The 13227-nt window shown below is 50.6% G+C and overlaps 2 protein-coding genes across 2 annotated transcripts in view; both read left to right on the top strand.

The window, feature by feature from the left end:
• The window catches only part of DERL3 (derlin 3), a 257501-nt gene that overhangs the window by 32955 nt on the left and 211319 nt on the right, over positions 1-13227 (top strand). The gene's annotated exons all lie outside the window — the stretch shown is intronic.
• LOC134410780 (DNA polymerase epsilon catalytic subunit A-like) overlaps positions 1-13227 on the top strand; it is a 65823-nt gene that overhangs the window by 8701 nt on the left and 43895 nt on the right. The window contains 10 exon segments of the mRNA XM_063144302.1: positions 306-434; positions 1169-1271; positions 1392-1538; positions 2685-2830; positions 4289-4437; positions 5842-5934; positions 6945-7063; positions 8373-8448; positions 9533-9590; positions 9712-9792. Of these exon segments, the coding sequence (XP_063000372.1) occupies positions 306-434; positions 1169-1271; positions 1392-1538; positions 2685-2830; positions 4289-4437; positions 5842-5934; positions 6945-7063; positions 8373-8448; positions 9533-9590; positions 9712-9792 (1101 nt within the window).

Genomic DNA, 13227 nt, shown 5'->3' with positions numbered 1-13227 from the left:
GTCTTGTTTGCGGGAGGCACCATGTTTCAGTGGTGCAGCCCCTAGGGGCTTTGCATGCAGAAGGTCCCGGTGCGATCCCTGGCATCGGCAGGTAGGGCTGGAAAAACTCCTGCCTGGAACCCTGGGGAGCCACTCCTGCCAGTCACTGTCAACACTGCTGGGCTAGATGGACCAAGGCGCTGGCTCGGTAGAAGGCAGCGTCCTGTGTTCCTTCCTTCTGGGTTCTTGAGTGACTTGCATTGCCTTTGGAAGAGCCCGGTGAGGCATTGTATCCCTGGCAGACCAGTGTTTCCTTCTTGCTGCAGGTTTGTGATGAAATCAAAGTGAAACTGAATTCCCTGAAGGACGTTCCCAACAGGATTGAGTGTCCTCTTATCTACCATCTGGATGTGGGGGCCATGTATCCGAATATCATCCTGACCAACAGGCTGCAGGTGAGAAGTAGCTCTCCAAAGAAGCCAGGAGATCGTTCTATGTTCGTATCCATGAGTGTTGGACATCGAGGACTAATTATGTGCTATAGGAATTGAAATCTATTGGGTGAGGAACTTACAGTTACCTTGGGTCATAGGTGAGTCTACCCAAGGAAATGGGAACTCTAATATGGTCCTGGGGTACACGTTCAGAATAAGGTGTTTTTTCCCCTGTCCCTTTTCCCAAAAGATCCATGGGGTCCATTTGTAATTTATATTGTAGAAGCTCAAAATGTTTGCCTTCTTGATAAGGAGCGATAGGTACGGAAGCCTCCCTGATCCTGCAATGGCTTCCAGTTCAGGTAGGCACTCTAGCTGGCTACCTTTTTGCTTCCTTCAGAGGGAACAAGAAGGAAAATAGCCAGTGCTGTAATGATATCCTTCCATAAGAGAGGCTGCTGAGAGGTAAATAGGTGGCCGGTGGCCGCTCTTTTCTCTCTGGAAGTGTGCAGTGCGGAAGAGCAGGCAAAGGCTGGAAGGGAAACTCTCCAGCCACTGCTGTGTTTGGAACGGGAAGCGCTACTGAGACAGCGGTGCTTCAGTAGACCTTAAAAGGGTAATGTGAACTGGATGAGCCTAATAAAAGCCCTCTTGTGTTCACCTGCTGCTGCTCTCCTGGGGACAGGATCCAATCTCTTGTGCTGCTTTCCCCCAACCCGCTTGTACATTCTGCCTCCACTTTCTCCCCTCTTTAGCCCTTAGCGATGGTGGACGAAGCTACGTGCGCCGCCTGTGACTTCAACAAGCCAGGTGCTAATTGTCAGTGGAGGATGACTTGGCAGTGGAGGGGAGAATTCAGTGAGTTTTGGGTTTCTGCCTCCCTCTTGGCTTGGCCCTCTCTCACAGCACTCTCACGGCCAGGAGTCTCCAGTCCTGTGCTATCCAGAGGTCTTCTCAGCAGTCTCTTCCCATTTGCAGTGCCTGCAAGCCGCAGCGAGTACCACCGCATCCAACAACAGCTGGAGTCGGAGAAGTTCCCCTCTCTCTTCCCAGATGGGCCTCCCCGGGCGTTCCATGAGCTGTCCCGAGAGGAGCAAGCTAAATACGAGAAGAAGCGCTTGGCAGGTGAGAACAAACTTCTAAGTGCCCCAAGCCGGAGCTATACGTGAGCGTGGCTTCATGTGTCTCAAGATCCTAAAAGGAGGCTGCCCGTCCAACAGCGTTCCATCCAGGTGAGCAAGTCAAAGAACTGCCCCGTCCTACAGATGATGGAACTTGGGTTGTAGAGAGCTGTCCCGTTCTGTGCTTTGGGGATCTTGGCTTTCTTTTTCAGACTTGCAACCTTCCAGCTGGTTTTGGGGCACAGTGGATTCTAGTCAAGCTAGGGCTTTCTTTTACTTGATGTTTCCTGTTGTGGCAAAAATAAAAATTAGGAGGAGGGGAGGGATGTACAGCTCTTGTGAGGGCAAAGTCCAAATCATATCCAGAGAGACCCGCTCAAGCAATAGAATGGAGAGGCAGTTAACGTTTGCTGCTTTTCACTGTTTTGTAGGACGTGCCTTGCTAATCCTAGCTTGTAGAGCAGCGGTCCCCAACCTTTTTGGCACCAGGGACCAGTTTTGTGGAAGACCATTTTTCCACAGACGGGTGGTGGTGGGGGTTTGAGGGGATGGGTTTGGGAAGCCCACCCCCTCCAGTGGCCTAGCTGAAGCGAAGCCAGGACGCTGGGGCGGGCGAGCGGCTTCAGAACGGCGTGCCCGGAAGTCGCTCTCCCAGAGCGGCTTCCGGCTGGGCGCACCATTCCGAAGCCACCCGCCTGGCTTCGCTTCGGCTGGGCAGGCGAGATGGTGCCCCGCACCCAGGTACGCTGGGGTGGGGGTGGGGGTGAAAGCAGCTCACCTGCGCGGCCCGGTTCCTAACAGGCCATGGACTAAGACCGGTCCGTGGCCCAGGGTTGGGGACCTCTGTTGTAGAGGGCTCAGCTTAGAGTGCAGCTGTTTCAAGCCCATTCATTCCGCTGCTTCCTTACAGTCCTCTATCCATATTTTGCATGCCAAGAAGCCCTCTTGCTGCCCGCGTATGTTGTTCGCTGATGTTGCGCAGGTCTTTTCTCAAAGTATTACCTTGACAGTTACATCCATAGGCTACTGTTCCTTCCCCTAAAATAATGCCTTTCTGGGTGAAGATGAGAACGTGTTGTTTTCTCCTGCAGCAGATTGGGAGGAGTTGTGCATTTCAGAATAAACGGTTTCTGCCACATCTCTTGAGCAGATTACTGCTGCAAGGCCTACAAGAAGATCCACGTGACCAAAGTGGAGGAGCGCATCACTACCATCTGCCAGCGGGAAAACTCCTTCTACGTGGACACGGTGCGGGCCTTTCGGGACCGGCGCTATGAGTTCAAGGGACTGCATAAGGTGCTCCTGCCTGTTATTTTGTGAGATGTGTGATAGGAAAATAGAGGGCGGCTCTTAAACCTTGCGCCACCTTGAGTGTCATTTTTCTTGGTGGAAGGATGAACTACAAATAAACTAAACTAAGTACAACTTCAAAGCTATTCGCAGCCTGGGGTCTTCACGTTGGAGCGCCCTGCTCCCTTTGTGAAGCCCCTCGTGTTGGGATCTGTGGGATGGGCCTTCTTGAGAGAACAGGAACATTAGATCAGCTGTGAGAAGTAACAGGGTCTCTTCCACAGCTGCAAAATGACTTCCCAGATGTACAACCCAGATCCCCTTTAGCTTCTAGAAGTAACGCGAGGTCTACCTTCAGTGATGGAGGTTATCCAGGTGTGAGCTATTCTCCCAGTGGCTTCAGAGGCTTGGCCAGCATTCAGACTTCCCTTCTGGACGGGAAGCAAAGGCAATCACTAAGATGATTTTATTTACAATGTGGTATCAACATAAACCAAGATTATGGCAACCAGCTTGATTGATAACTGGCAAATAGAGGGAGAAAAAGTGGAGGCAGTGACAGACTTTGTATTTCTGGAGATTACTGCAGACGCTGACTGCAGCCAGGAAATCAGAAGACGTTTGCTTCTTGGGAGGAGAGCAATGACAAATCTTGATAAAATAGTTAAGAGCAGAGACACCACACTGACAACAAAGGTCCGCATAGTTAAAGCAATGGTATTCCCCGTAGTAACCTATGGCTGCGAGAGCCGGACCATAAGGAAGGCTGAGCGAAGGAAGAGAGATGCTTTTGAACTGTGGTGTTGGAGGAAAATTCTGAGAGTGCCGTGGACTGCAAGAAGATCCAACCAGTCCATACTCCAGGAAATAAAGCCAGACTGCTCACTTGAGGGAATGGTATTAAAGGCAAAACTGAAGTACTTTGGCCACATAATGAGAAGACAGGACACCCTGGAGAAGAGGCTGATGCTAGGGAAAGTGGAAGGCAAAAGGAAGAGAGGCCGACCAAGGGCAAGATGGATGGATGATATTCTGGAGGTGACAGACTTGACCTTGGGGAAGCTGGGGGTGGCGACGGCCGACAGAAAGCTCTGGCGTGGGCTGGTCCATGAAGTCACGAAGAGTCGGAAGCGACTGAACGAATAAACAACAAAATCAGTCTAGTGAAAGATTTATGGACCTGTTTAAGGGCACCTGCTATTCTGTTCTCTCATGCCCTAGTACAAAGTTGCAGCTACTATGGTGGCCACTAAGGCAGAAAGTGCTTGTTTCTACGTTATCTGGATGTTTAAAGCCCACGACGTTATAGCTTAGCTCAGCCCTTAATAGATTTTTATTTTACGTCTCAAAAAGTACATCCCTCAACCTGAGCACATGAAAAGATTGAGCTTATCTTTGGCAGCTAGTCAGAGGTAGCCCTTGGCTTGCGTGGGCCAATATACTTTTTATATCCACCTGTCCCAGGTGTGGAAGAAGAAGCTGGCGGCCGCCATGGAGATGGGCGATGCCTCGGAAGCGAAGCGCTGCAAGAACATGGAGATCTTGTACGACTCCCTGCAGCTGGCACACAAGTGCATCCTCAACTCCTTTTATGGATATGTCATGCGCAAAGGGTGAGTGAGGGATCAAAATACATGGCTGCAAAGTGATCTCATAAAGCCCCTGGGGGGGGGCAGGGGCGGGTGGAGGATAATTGCCCACGATGTGCTGTCTTTCTCCCAATTCTGTGCTGGCTTCCAAACTGCCAGCTGGAAGAGCGAAATGCTTTTTGCCCTATCACCCAATTTTCTTATCTGCTAGTTTTCCTGTCCTTCTACTTTTTTTGTTAGAATACTTAGACGGTGTAATGTTTTTATAGGATTCTCCTGTGGATTTGTAAGTGGTTAAAGAAGAGGAAGCAGAGAATGGGAATGAATGGGCAGTTCTTGCAATGGGTGCAAACAGTGGGTCTAGTCAAAGATCTGTGTTTAGAGGGGAAAGTGAATAAGGGAGGACTTGATAGACACATGCAAAATTAATCATGGTGTAGGGGCAGTGGACGGGCCTCTTTCATAATACTGAATCCAGTGAAGCGGAGTGCTGGGAGACCCCAGACAAATGGAAGGAAGGACTTCTTCAGGTATAGAATTCAGTATCAACAGATGTCGTGTGGCCACTGACTTGGTTGTTTAAAAGGGGGATTAGAGAAATTCATGGAGGAGAAGGCGATTGGACTGGACCGGATCCATTCTTCCACCCCTTTTGGACACTCTGTTTCCATCCTTGCGCAAGTATCAGACCCAACACTTTGATTCCAGTTCCACGAGGCATTGCACAGCTCCATGCGGCTTCATCCGGCAACGCGTCTCTTGTGCTAGTTGTGCTGGTTCTGCGAGTGGTTGTGCAACAGTGCCAACTCCTGCACTTTTCCCACTAGCATAATGGAGATAGCCCCCCAGTGGCTGCTAGTCCTGATGGCTATAGCTCGCCTCCCATGTTGGAGGAAATGTGCCTCCTGAATAGGAATTGCTGACGAATGCAAGCAGGAGGGCGCTGATGCCCTCACGTGCTGCCGGGGCCTCTGGCTGGGCACTGTGGGAGCACAACGGTTTCCTAGGTGGGCTTTTGGTCTGATCCAGTACGGAGCTCCTTGTATTACTAAGACATCTCAAAGTGCTTCATGTGCATTGTCTCAATCTTTACAACAACCCTGTAAGATAGTTCAGTATTTTTTCTACTAGCAAAATCCGCATTGTTATCATGGGGCCCGGAAGGGTATTTTTCAACTACCTTTGAGTGAAAATGCAGCACACTGTGCACAAAGACACTGTGTGTGTGTGTGTGTGTGTGTGTGTGCATTTGTGCTTGCACATAAAAACACACACACCTTCATGGTGGTCCCGTGAGTAGCTGGGCCAGAGTTGCAGGCCAGAATTTGTGCAGCACTTTCCTTCCTCCCCATAGAAATGAATGGCAGCCATCTAGTCTTAGGGCAGTAGCACCTCTTCTTACCCATAACTCTTTCTGCCTCTACCCAGAGCCCGGTGGTACTCCATGGAAATGGCTGGCATCGTCTGATTTACGGGCGCTCACATCATCACACAGGCCAGGGAGCTAATAGAGCAGATTGGGTGAGTACTGGAATGGGCGGGCTGTGGTGGCTAGAGAGGCTGCCAGGCTGCGTATGTGGCCAGGTAGACAAGAGGAAACTCTGAGCTTGGGTGCAAGCCTGTTGCCCCAAAGGGGGCTTGTCTCCCTGTCCCTGGTTGAGACACTGGTGAGTGGTCCAATTCTGGCTGTCTTCCGTTTCTGGGCGCAAGAAATGGTTGGCCCCAGTCTGGGCTCAAGGGCACCTTCCCCACCTTGGTTTATTCCCTTCTGCATTATGCCTGGTGGGGGGGAAGCGAGGCTCTGTAGCGATTCAGCAAGAAAGAGAAGGATCCGATACATGTCACTAGAGGCTGCCGCCATCTTGACCTTCAGTGGTGTTTAGTGATATGGGTTTCCTATTTGCATAGGGTAATCTGGAATTCCCATCAATACAAGGCAGCATAAACACTACTGAGGGATGATGGGAGTTTCATTCCAGCAACATCTGGAGAGCCCACATGTTCCCCACCCTTGCCCTGAAGTGTGATCTAAGTTAGCATGTTTATTTTACTTGTATTTAGTAAGCAACAGCGCTAAAAAAAGAAAGTATCCCATATTATTATTTTTGTCTCAATACACCACAAATATTTGATCTGAAATATTTGAGGAGGGAAATTAAAGCATACTTAATGTGATTTAAACAGAATAGAAAATTTTGCTGGAATATTTGTAAACAAACATGGACACCAGTAGCATGTACTTTCCTTTAAGAAAAAACAAAGGTACTGAAAACTGTTGACACACTAATAACTACTAGCAACCCAAAGAACTACACATGATATGCTGAAAGCCTCTGCAAAGATTGCCTGATATTATATTTGCAATTTGCATCCATTCATTATTACTAATGAACTTTCAAAATGGAAATATGAAACCCTGGAAATGTTCTGTTTTGGGAAATCTTCTGTCCCACATCACCATCAGTGTTTCATTTTTGTAGCATGTCCACTGACCTCCCCTCTTGAAAGGCTCTCCCCTTTCTCCTTTCTAGGAGGCCCTTGGAGCTAGACACAGACGGGATATGGTGTGTCCTTCCAAACAGTTTCCCGGAAAACTTTGTCATCAGGTCGACCAATGGCAAGAAACCCAAAGTGACAATCTCCTATCCAGGTGCCATGGTAAAGGTGACGAGCCCCACGCCTTTTTTTTTCTCTCAATAGGTGGCCTACGAACCACAACAGACCTGCCGCGGCCCTTTAAATAGCTTCACACCAATGCCCCATCATTTTGTGACCTTTCAGAGAAGGCATATTAGGGAATTCTGCTGGTGAAAGCAAGCAGGTTAGCGTAACGTGCCATCAGGAGGAGCCATCGTTCCATAGCAGAGTTACCTGCCTTGGCTGCAGAAGGACCCATGGTCAATCCTTGGCATCTATGGCCAAAATTATCCCAGGTAGCAAGTTGGGAAAGGCCCTTGCCTCAGACCGTGGAGACCGGCAGCCAGTCAAAACATAGTCCTGGCGGGCCTAGATAGATGAATGGAAAGCCCTTTCAGATGTCCATAGGTTTGGTCCTGCAAGGCCACCTGGGAATCACAGATACATGTTTCTGAACTCTTTGGAGAGAGAACTGCTGTAGAAGGATGTTCGATTCTTTTGGAAAGCATTGGAGTGCAAATCTTCCAGTGTTTCTCATTTAAAAAAAGATATGTGAAGAACTATTGTTCCACAACCCACATCCCTAACATGGTGGGATACTGTGCTACGGCTGCTGTTGGATCAAAACGAATTCAAAATTTCTGAAGTGAAAGAAGGCCTACACCAGGTTTTAAGTGGTCAAGGAATGAAGCTTCAATCCTCCGTGTCGTTTCTTTGGGGCACAGAGACAATGGCCTGGTTCATACATAATGCCAACCCATGGTATGGGTTGTTGAGTTCTGGGTTGTTGTGAGGTATGAACATGGCCACGCTAACAAATCATGACTTATTAACCGCGATCAATCAAGAAGGAGAAGCTATGGTTTGTTGTTGTGTTGTGAAATCTGGGTTGTTTAAACCACGGGTTGCCATTGCGTGTGAACCCAGTAATATGGGTGGTTTGGGCAGGGTACAGAGGTAGCGGGCAAGAGCATTAAAAGCAGCAACCCCCAAACAGCTGCTTCATATGCCAGAACTACAGCGCACCGCAAGTGCATTGGAGATACCAAAAGGGAGCGGGCGAAGTAGGAGGCAAACAAACAAACAACCCAGGTGTTGAGAAAACCAACCAGTTGGTTCAGTCATCTTCCAGACAAAACACTGGGTAGGGTGACAAGCCACATGTTAAATGAACCATGGTTTAGCATTCTGTGAAAGCTGGGCCAATAGATCATATTTGACATTGAGCTGAGCCCTTTGTTTTCCATGTCCCCAATGCAAGGCTATCGCGGGGTGAAGCACGAGGGCTGCAAGGCAACAAGTCTGTGCCTCTCTCCTTACAGGAAGGGTTTACCAACGATCAGTACCAGGAGCTGGTGGACCCAGCCTCCCTCAAGTACATTTCCCGCTCGGAGAACAGCATCTTTTTTGAAGTGGACGGGCCGTACCTGGCTATGATTCTTCCAGCCTCCAAGGAGGAGGGCAAGAAGCTGAAGAAAAGGTGAGAGGCCAGGACTCAAAAGGCCACTCCTTCATGAAGGGGCAGGCGGACAGTGAAGTTGACGCTGGGACTTGAGAGATGCTGAAATACTTCTAGTGTCTTCACACAGCGCATCGTTAAATTATGGAACTCACTACCACAAGGAGCAGTGATGGCCACCCATTTGGATGGCTTTCAAAGGGGTTTGGATCAATTCCTAGAGACAAGAGCTATCCACGGCTACCAGCCTTGATGGTTGTGTGTCCAGTGTCCGAGGCAGTAAGCCTGTGTGCGCCAGTTGCTGGGGAACATGGGTGGGAGGGTGCTGTTGCACCATCTCCTGCCTTGTTGGTCCCTGGCCGACGGCTGTTTGTCACTGTGTGAACAGAGTGCTGGACTAGACGGACCCTCGGTCTGATCCAGCAGGGCTTTTCTTATGTTCTTAGGTGGGGATTTTGAAAGTCCCCATTTTTCGAGCTGTAAGAAGGTTGCAGTTCATTTTATTATGTGGTCACAGACCCTCTAGAAACAACAACAGTCATTAAAACCATAAAGACACTATCATTAGTTCATTATATGAAAGCCAAAAATAGCCATTAAAACATACACCTATTTAAAATATATGAGCATAGTTAAAACACATGGTACAAAAGATTTGAAAAAACATCAAATAGAAGTTACAGTTAGGATGAAGAAATTGTCTTACGAGGCCTGGAGGAGAGGAACTTAGCCACTGACTCTGTTGATGACCTGTCCGTACCTGCCAGGAAGCCTTCCAAATACTGTTCTGTTGACTTTCCAGGGCATTTTCTCAGAATAGGGCCAAGTGGTCTCTTTCACCCCTCCCTGTGGAGGCTACATTCAGGGGTGGTGGTGGGGGAATGCCCTAAAGATTCAGCTGCACTGTCACCACAGGAACACAAGTGATCCTCATATGGGACACCCTGATAGCCCCCTTCCACTATTGCAGAGGGGAGGCAGTTCAGTCTGAGCTCTTTTTCAGGCTGAGCTCTCAGTACGCAGGCACTATCTCCGGAAATGGCTCAAGAGCCCCTCCCTGCAGGATTTCGACATCCGAACGGTAAAGGGAGTGGGGCCGTGGGGACCCTTTTGTAGGATTCCCCGTTTGGGACTTGAGCGTTTCCCCCCATGTCTTCCCCTCCTCTAGGGCCTAACCAAAGTTCTCTGTGTCTTGTTCATAGATCCTGGATTGGGACTATGACATTGAGAGACTGGGCAGCACAATCCAGAAGATTATTACCATCCCAGCAGCTCTACAGCAGGTAATTGTGGGCTGGCTGGGTGAAGGATTAGCCCAAAGCCTAAGCTGTCAACTGTTTCCAAGACGTGAGGAGACAGGCGGCTGTGCTTCCCTCCAGCAGCCCCAGAGTCTGTTCAGAGTGAGCTGCAAGCCCAAAGCTGCAAAGCATACATGGAGCTTCCTGGTTCAGAGAAGTTTCCCATCCCTTTCCGAGTGGGAAATGCTCCATACAATGGAATCGGGGCCCTGCTCTAGAAAGATTCTGAATGCACAAGAGCGCCCTGCATTCAGAGCACACATGGGACTCTAGATTGAAGCACACTTGCGCTAACCTGAGGGCACAGGAAGGAGATAAGAAAAGTAGAGCAAATAAAATGGATACAGCTTCTCTTGGGTCTGTACCACCTATGACGCATCCCTCCCATGTTGCTCATGGAGCTTGTAGGTCCATGCATTGTACCACGTGAAGTGAGGGCTTCAAGTTGCATATTGGGATGTAAAGAAAATGATCGAGCTCATTTCCGCAGGACCTCTTGGACATCGGGGTGAGGAGAGGTGAAGATAGTTGGACCCTAGAACACCATCGGCTCCTAGGGGGAAAAGCAGAGAAAAGGGGGTGTCAGTGGGAGAGCACCGGAAGTTCTCTGTACCCCACCGTCCCACCTGCCTCAAGGAGGGGTGCAGCCCTGCCCGTGAAGGGCGGAGGGCTGAGAGGCCAAACCTTTACTTACCGGGACGATGGGGGCACTATAGACAGGGAGAGGAAAGGAGGGGGCTGGAGTTGTGTCCATGGGTTCCTAGGATGACAAGGAGAGAAATGTACAATTAACAGCAGGGACCCAGACGATCCCTGTACCCCCCACAACCCCACATGGCCTACGGAGCTGCAGCCCTGCCTGTCAAGGCAGAGCTGAGCCAGGTTGAATTCTTCCTTACCTGAGGGGGGGAAGACCAGGGAGGGAAGAAGGTGGCGGGTCGGATGAGGGAAGGTCGGAGGGAGGGCGCAGGGGAGGTATCCATGGGGACCTAGGACGAAACAGAAAAAAAATGAGCAATTAATGGGAGGGCAGCAGGTGACCTCTGCAGCCCTCAATCCCGCACCCCTTAAGGCCCTGCCTGTCCAGGAAGAGCGGAGGCAGGGTCAACATTTCCTTACCTGAGGGGGGGAAGACCAGGGAGGGAAGAAGGTGGCAGGTAGGATGAGGGAAGGACGGAGGGAGGGCGGGGGGGAGGTGTCCATTGGCTCCTAGAACGAGAAAGAGAAAGGTGTGACATTAATTGGAGGGCCCCAGCCGTCCCCTGCACCCCACCCTCCCGCCTGCCTTAGGGAGGGGGGCAGACTTTGGCCTGGAGGGCCTCAGCAAGGGGCACTCTTAGCAAGGGGGCGTCCTCCCCCTTGGCCCTACCTTCCTCCCATTCCCCTCAGCCCTCCAAACCCAGGGACCACCACTCCAGTCCCTGATCTCCCCCCTCTCCTCGCTCTGGCCTCCTCCCTCCACCCTCACTGGGCATGGGCCCTTCCTTACCGGCCAAGATTGCCGTCGCCTCGCCATCGTTGCCTGCTATGAAGGTGGAGATTCCGCGCCAGGCCAACGGTCTCCTGCAGCGTCTTTTGGAACTCTCCGTCATCATGGAAGCTAGAAGGCGGCCATTGTGACAGTGCCATGGGCCAGGCCCAACTGAGCTGGCGAACTGGGACCTCGAAGGCCAGCACCTGTGAACTGGCCTTCAGGACTCGAGCAGGGAGGGTCTCCTGGGATAGGGAGGAGAGTCTCCGGGTTTGAAAGAGGTGGATGAATCCACCGGATTTCACATTGGAAAAGGAGCTGAGATGGAGGAGAATTTGGTGGAAGTTTGCAAATCACTCGAAAATGCCCTGTTCCAGCCCCTGAAGCCAAGCATGAATGGGAGCGCGTGTTCTCCGAAAATGCCAGCAAAGTCCCGAACTTGTGTTTGGGAAACGTGCACTTGAAGAAAGGCACTCTGTTTTTAATGCCCTCTCTTGAAGACTCCCATTTTCATGGTATAAACAATGAAGGAAAAATGCACCCTTTTGAGAAATGCACCCAGAAATGCACTTTCCCCATTTGAAGAAACCCAGAGAAAGAAAAGGCCCAAGTCAGAAGAGGGGCACGCGGAACCCAGCTCTGAAGTGACGTCTGGAGAATGTCGGTGACTCCCAAGATCTCTGGTGCTCCATCCCTAAAAGGCCGCGGTGATTCATCCCGACACGTTGTGGCGACAACTCGGAGTTCTCGTCCGTTGTGGACCTGGAGGGCTGGGCAGGCTGTACGTTGCATGGTTTCAGCATCTGGCTCTTTTCAGAGTTTAATCAGGTGTTTGTGAATCAAGAAATTCACAGAACAAACAGATGTATGCACATTTACTCTGCATGATTTAAAATGCTGCAGAGTCTAAGGCCATAGCTAGACCTAAGGTTTATCCCTGGATTGTCCTGGGGTCAAACCTGTTCACCAAGGTGACACACAGGAGATCCAGTGCTCAGGCAGGGGCGAACCCTGGATGATCCCAGGATAAACCTTAGGTCTAGCTGTGGCCTATGTCTCCTTGGGGCAGAAGTTCATGGAGAATGCTCTTTGCACCTGGAGGCCAGAGCACACCTGTGCCTGCAGCCCCAGCACAGCTTGAATCTTTTCCTTGCAAAGGGGGAACCTGTGGAATTGCTGTGGGGCAGGCTGTGCTGGGACAGGGCTGGGAAACAGAGCAAGAGAATTCCCTTGTTAGTTCAGAGCAGTGGAGGTGAAGATGGTCAGAGGGAGGGAGGGATTTGTGTGCCCCCAATTCCTTCTCTTCCGAGAGCATCCTTGGGGCTCAGATCTGCAAGTCATCCAGTGCCTGGAAGAACGTGCCCCCATTTCTAGGCAGGTGTGTTTAGCGGTTTTATTCCTTTCTCAAAGGCAGGCAGTCTGCACATGCACATTCACCCACTGAATTCCTCCAGGTTGGGGCTGACAAGGTGTGATGGCATGGGATGCTGCGACCTTGATGAAGCTAAGCGGGTCTAGGCCTGGTCAGTTTCTGGAAGGGTGACTGCCAGGGAACCCCATGTACATTGATTCCTGCATTGAGCAGGGGGTTGGACTCGATGGCCTTGTAGGGCCCTTCCAACTCTATGATTCTATGTCCTCCGCAAGAGATCCTGGGACGCGGCTCTCCAAATGGGCGGGCAAATCTCCTGGGCCGTTCTCCCAATCTGGGTGACCTTGCCCTTTTCTAACATCGTAAGAAGAGCCCTGTTGAATCAGACCAAGGGTCCATCTAGTCCAGCACTCCCTTCACACCTTGGCAAACCAGCCACCGGCCAAGGATGAACAAGCAGGACAGGGTGCAACAGCACCCTCCCAGGAACTGGTGTATACTGGCTTCCTGCCTCGGATATTGGAGGTGGCACATTGCTGTCAGGACTAGCAGCCATGGATAGCCTTCCCCTCCAGCA

The sequence above is a fragment of the Elgaria multicarinata genome, chromosome 18 (assembly GCF_023053635.1).
Source record: "Elgaria multicarinata webbii isolate HBS135686 ecotype San Diego chromosome 18, rElgMul1.1.pri, whole genome shotgun sequence".
Lineage (NCBI taxonomy): Eukaryota > Metazoa > Chordata > Lepidosauria > Squamata > Anguidae > Elgaria > Elgaria multicarinata.
The sequence above is the reverse complement of the archived record's forward strand: the minus strand, read 5'-3'. Positions and strand labels throughout refer to the sequence as shown.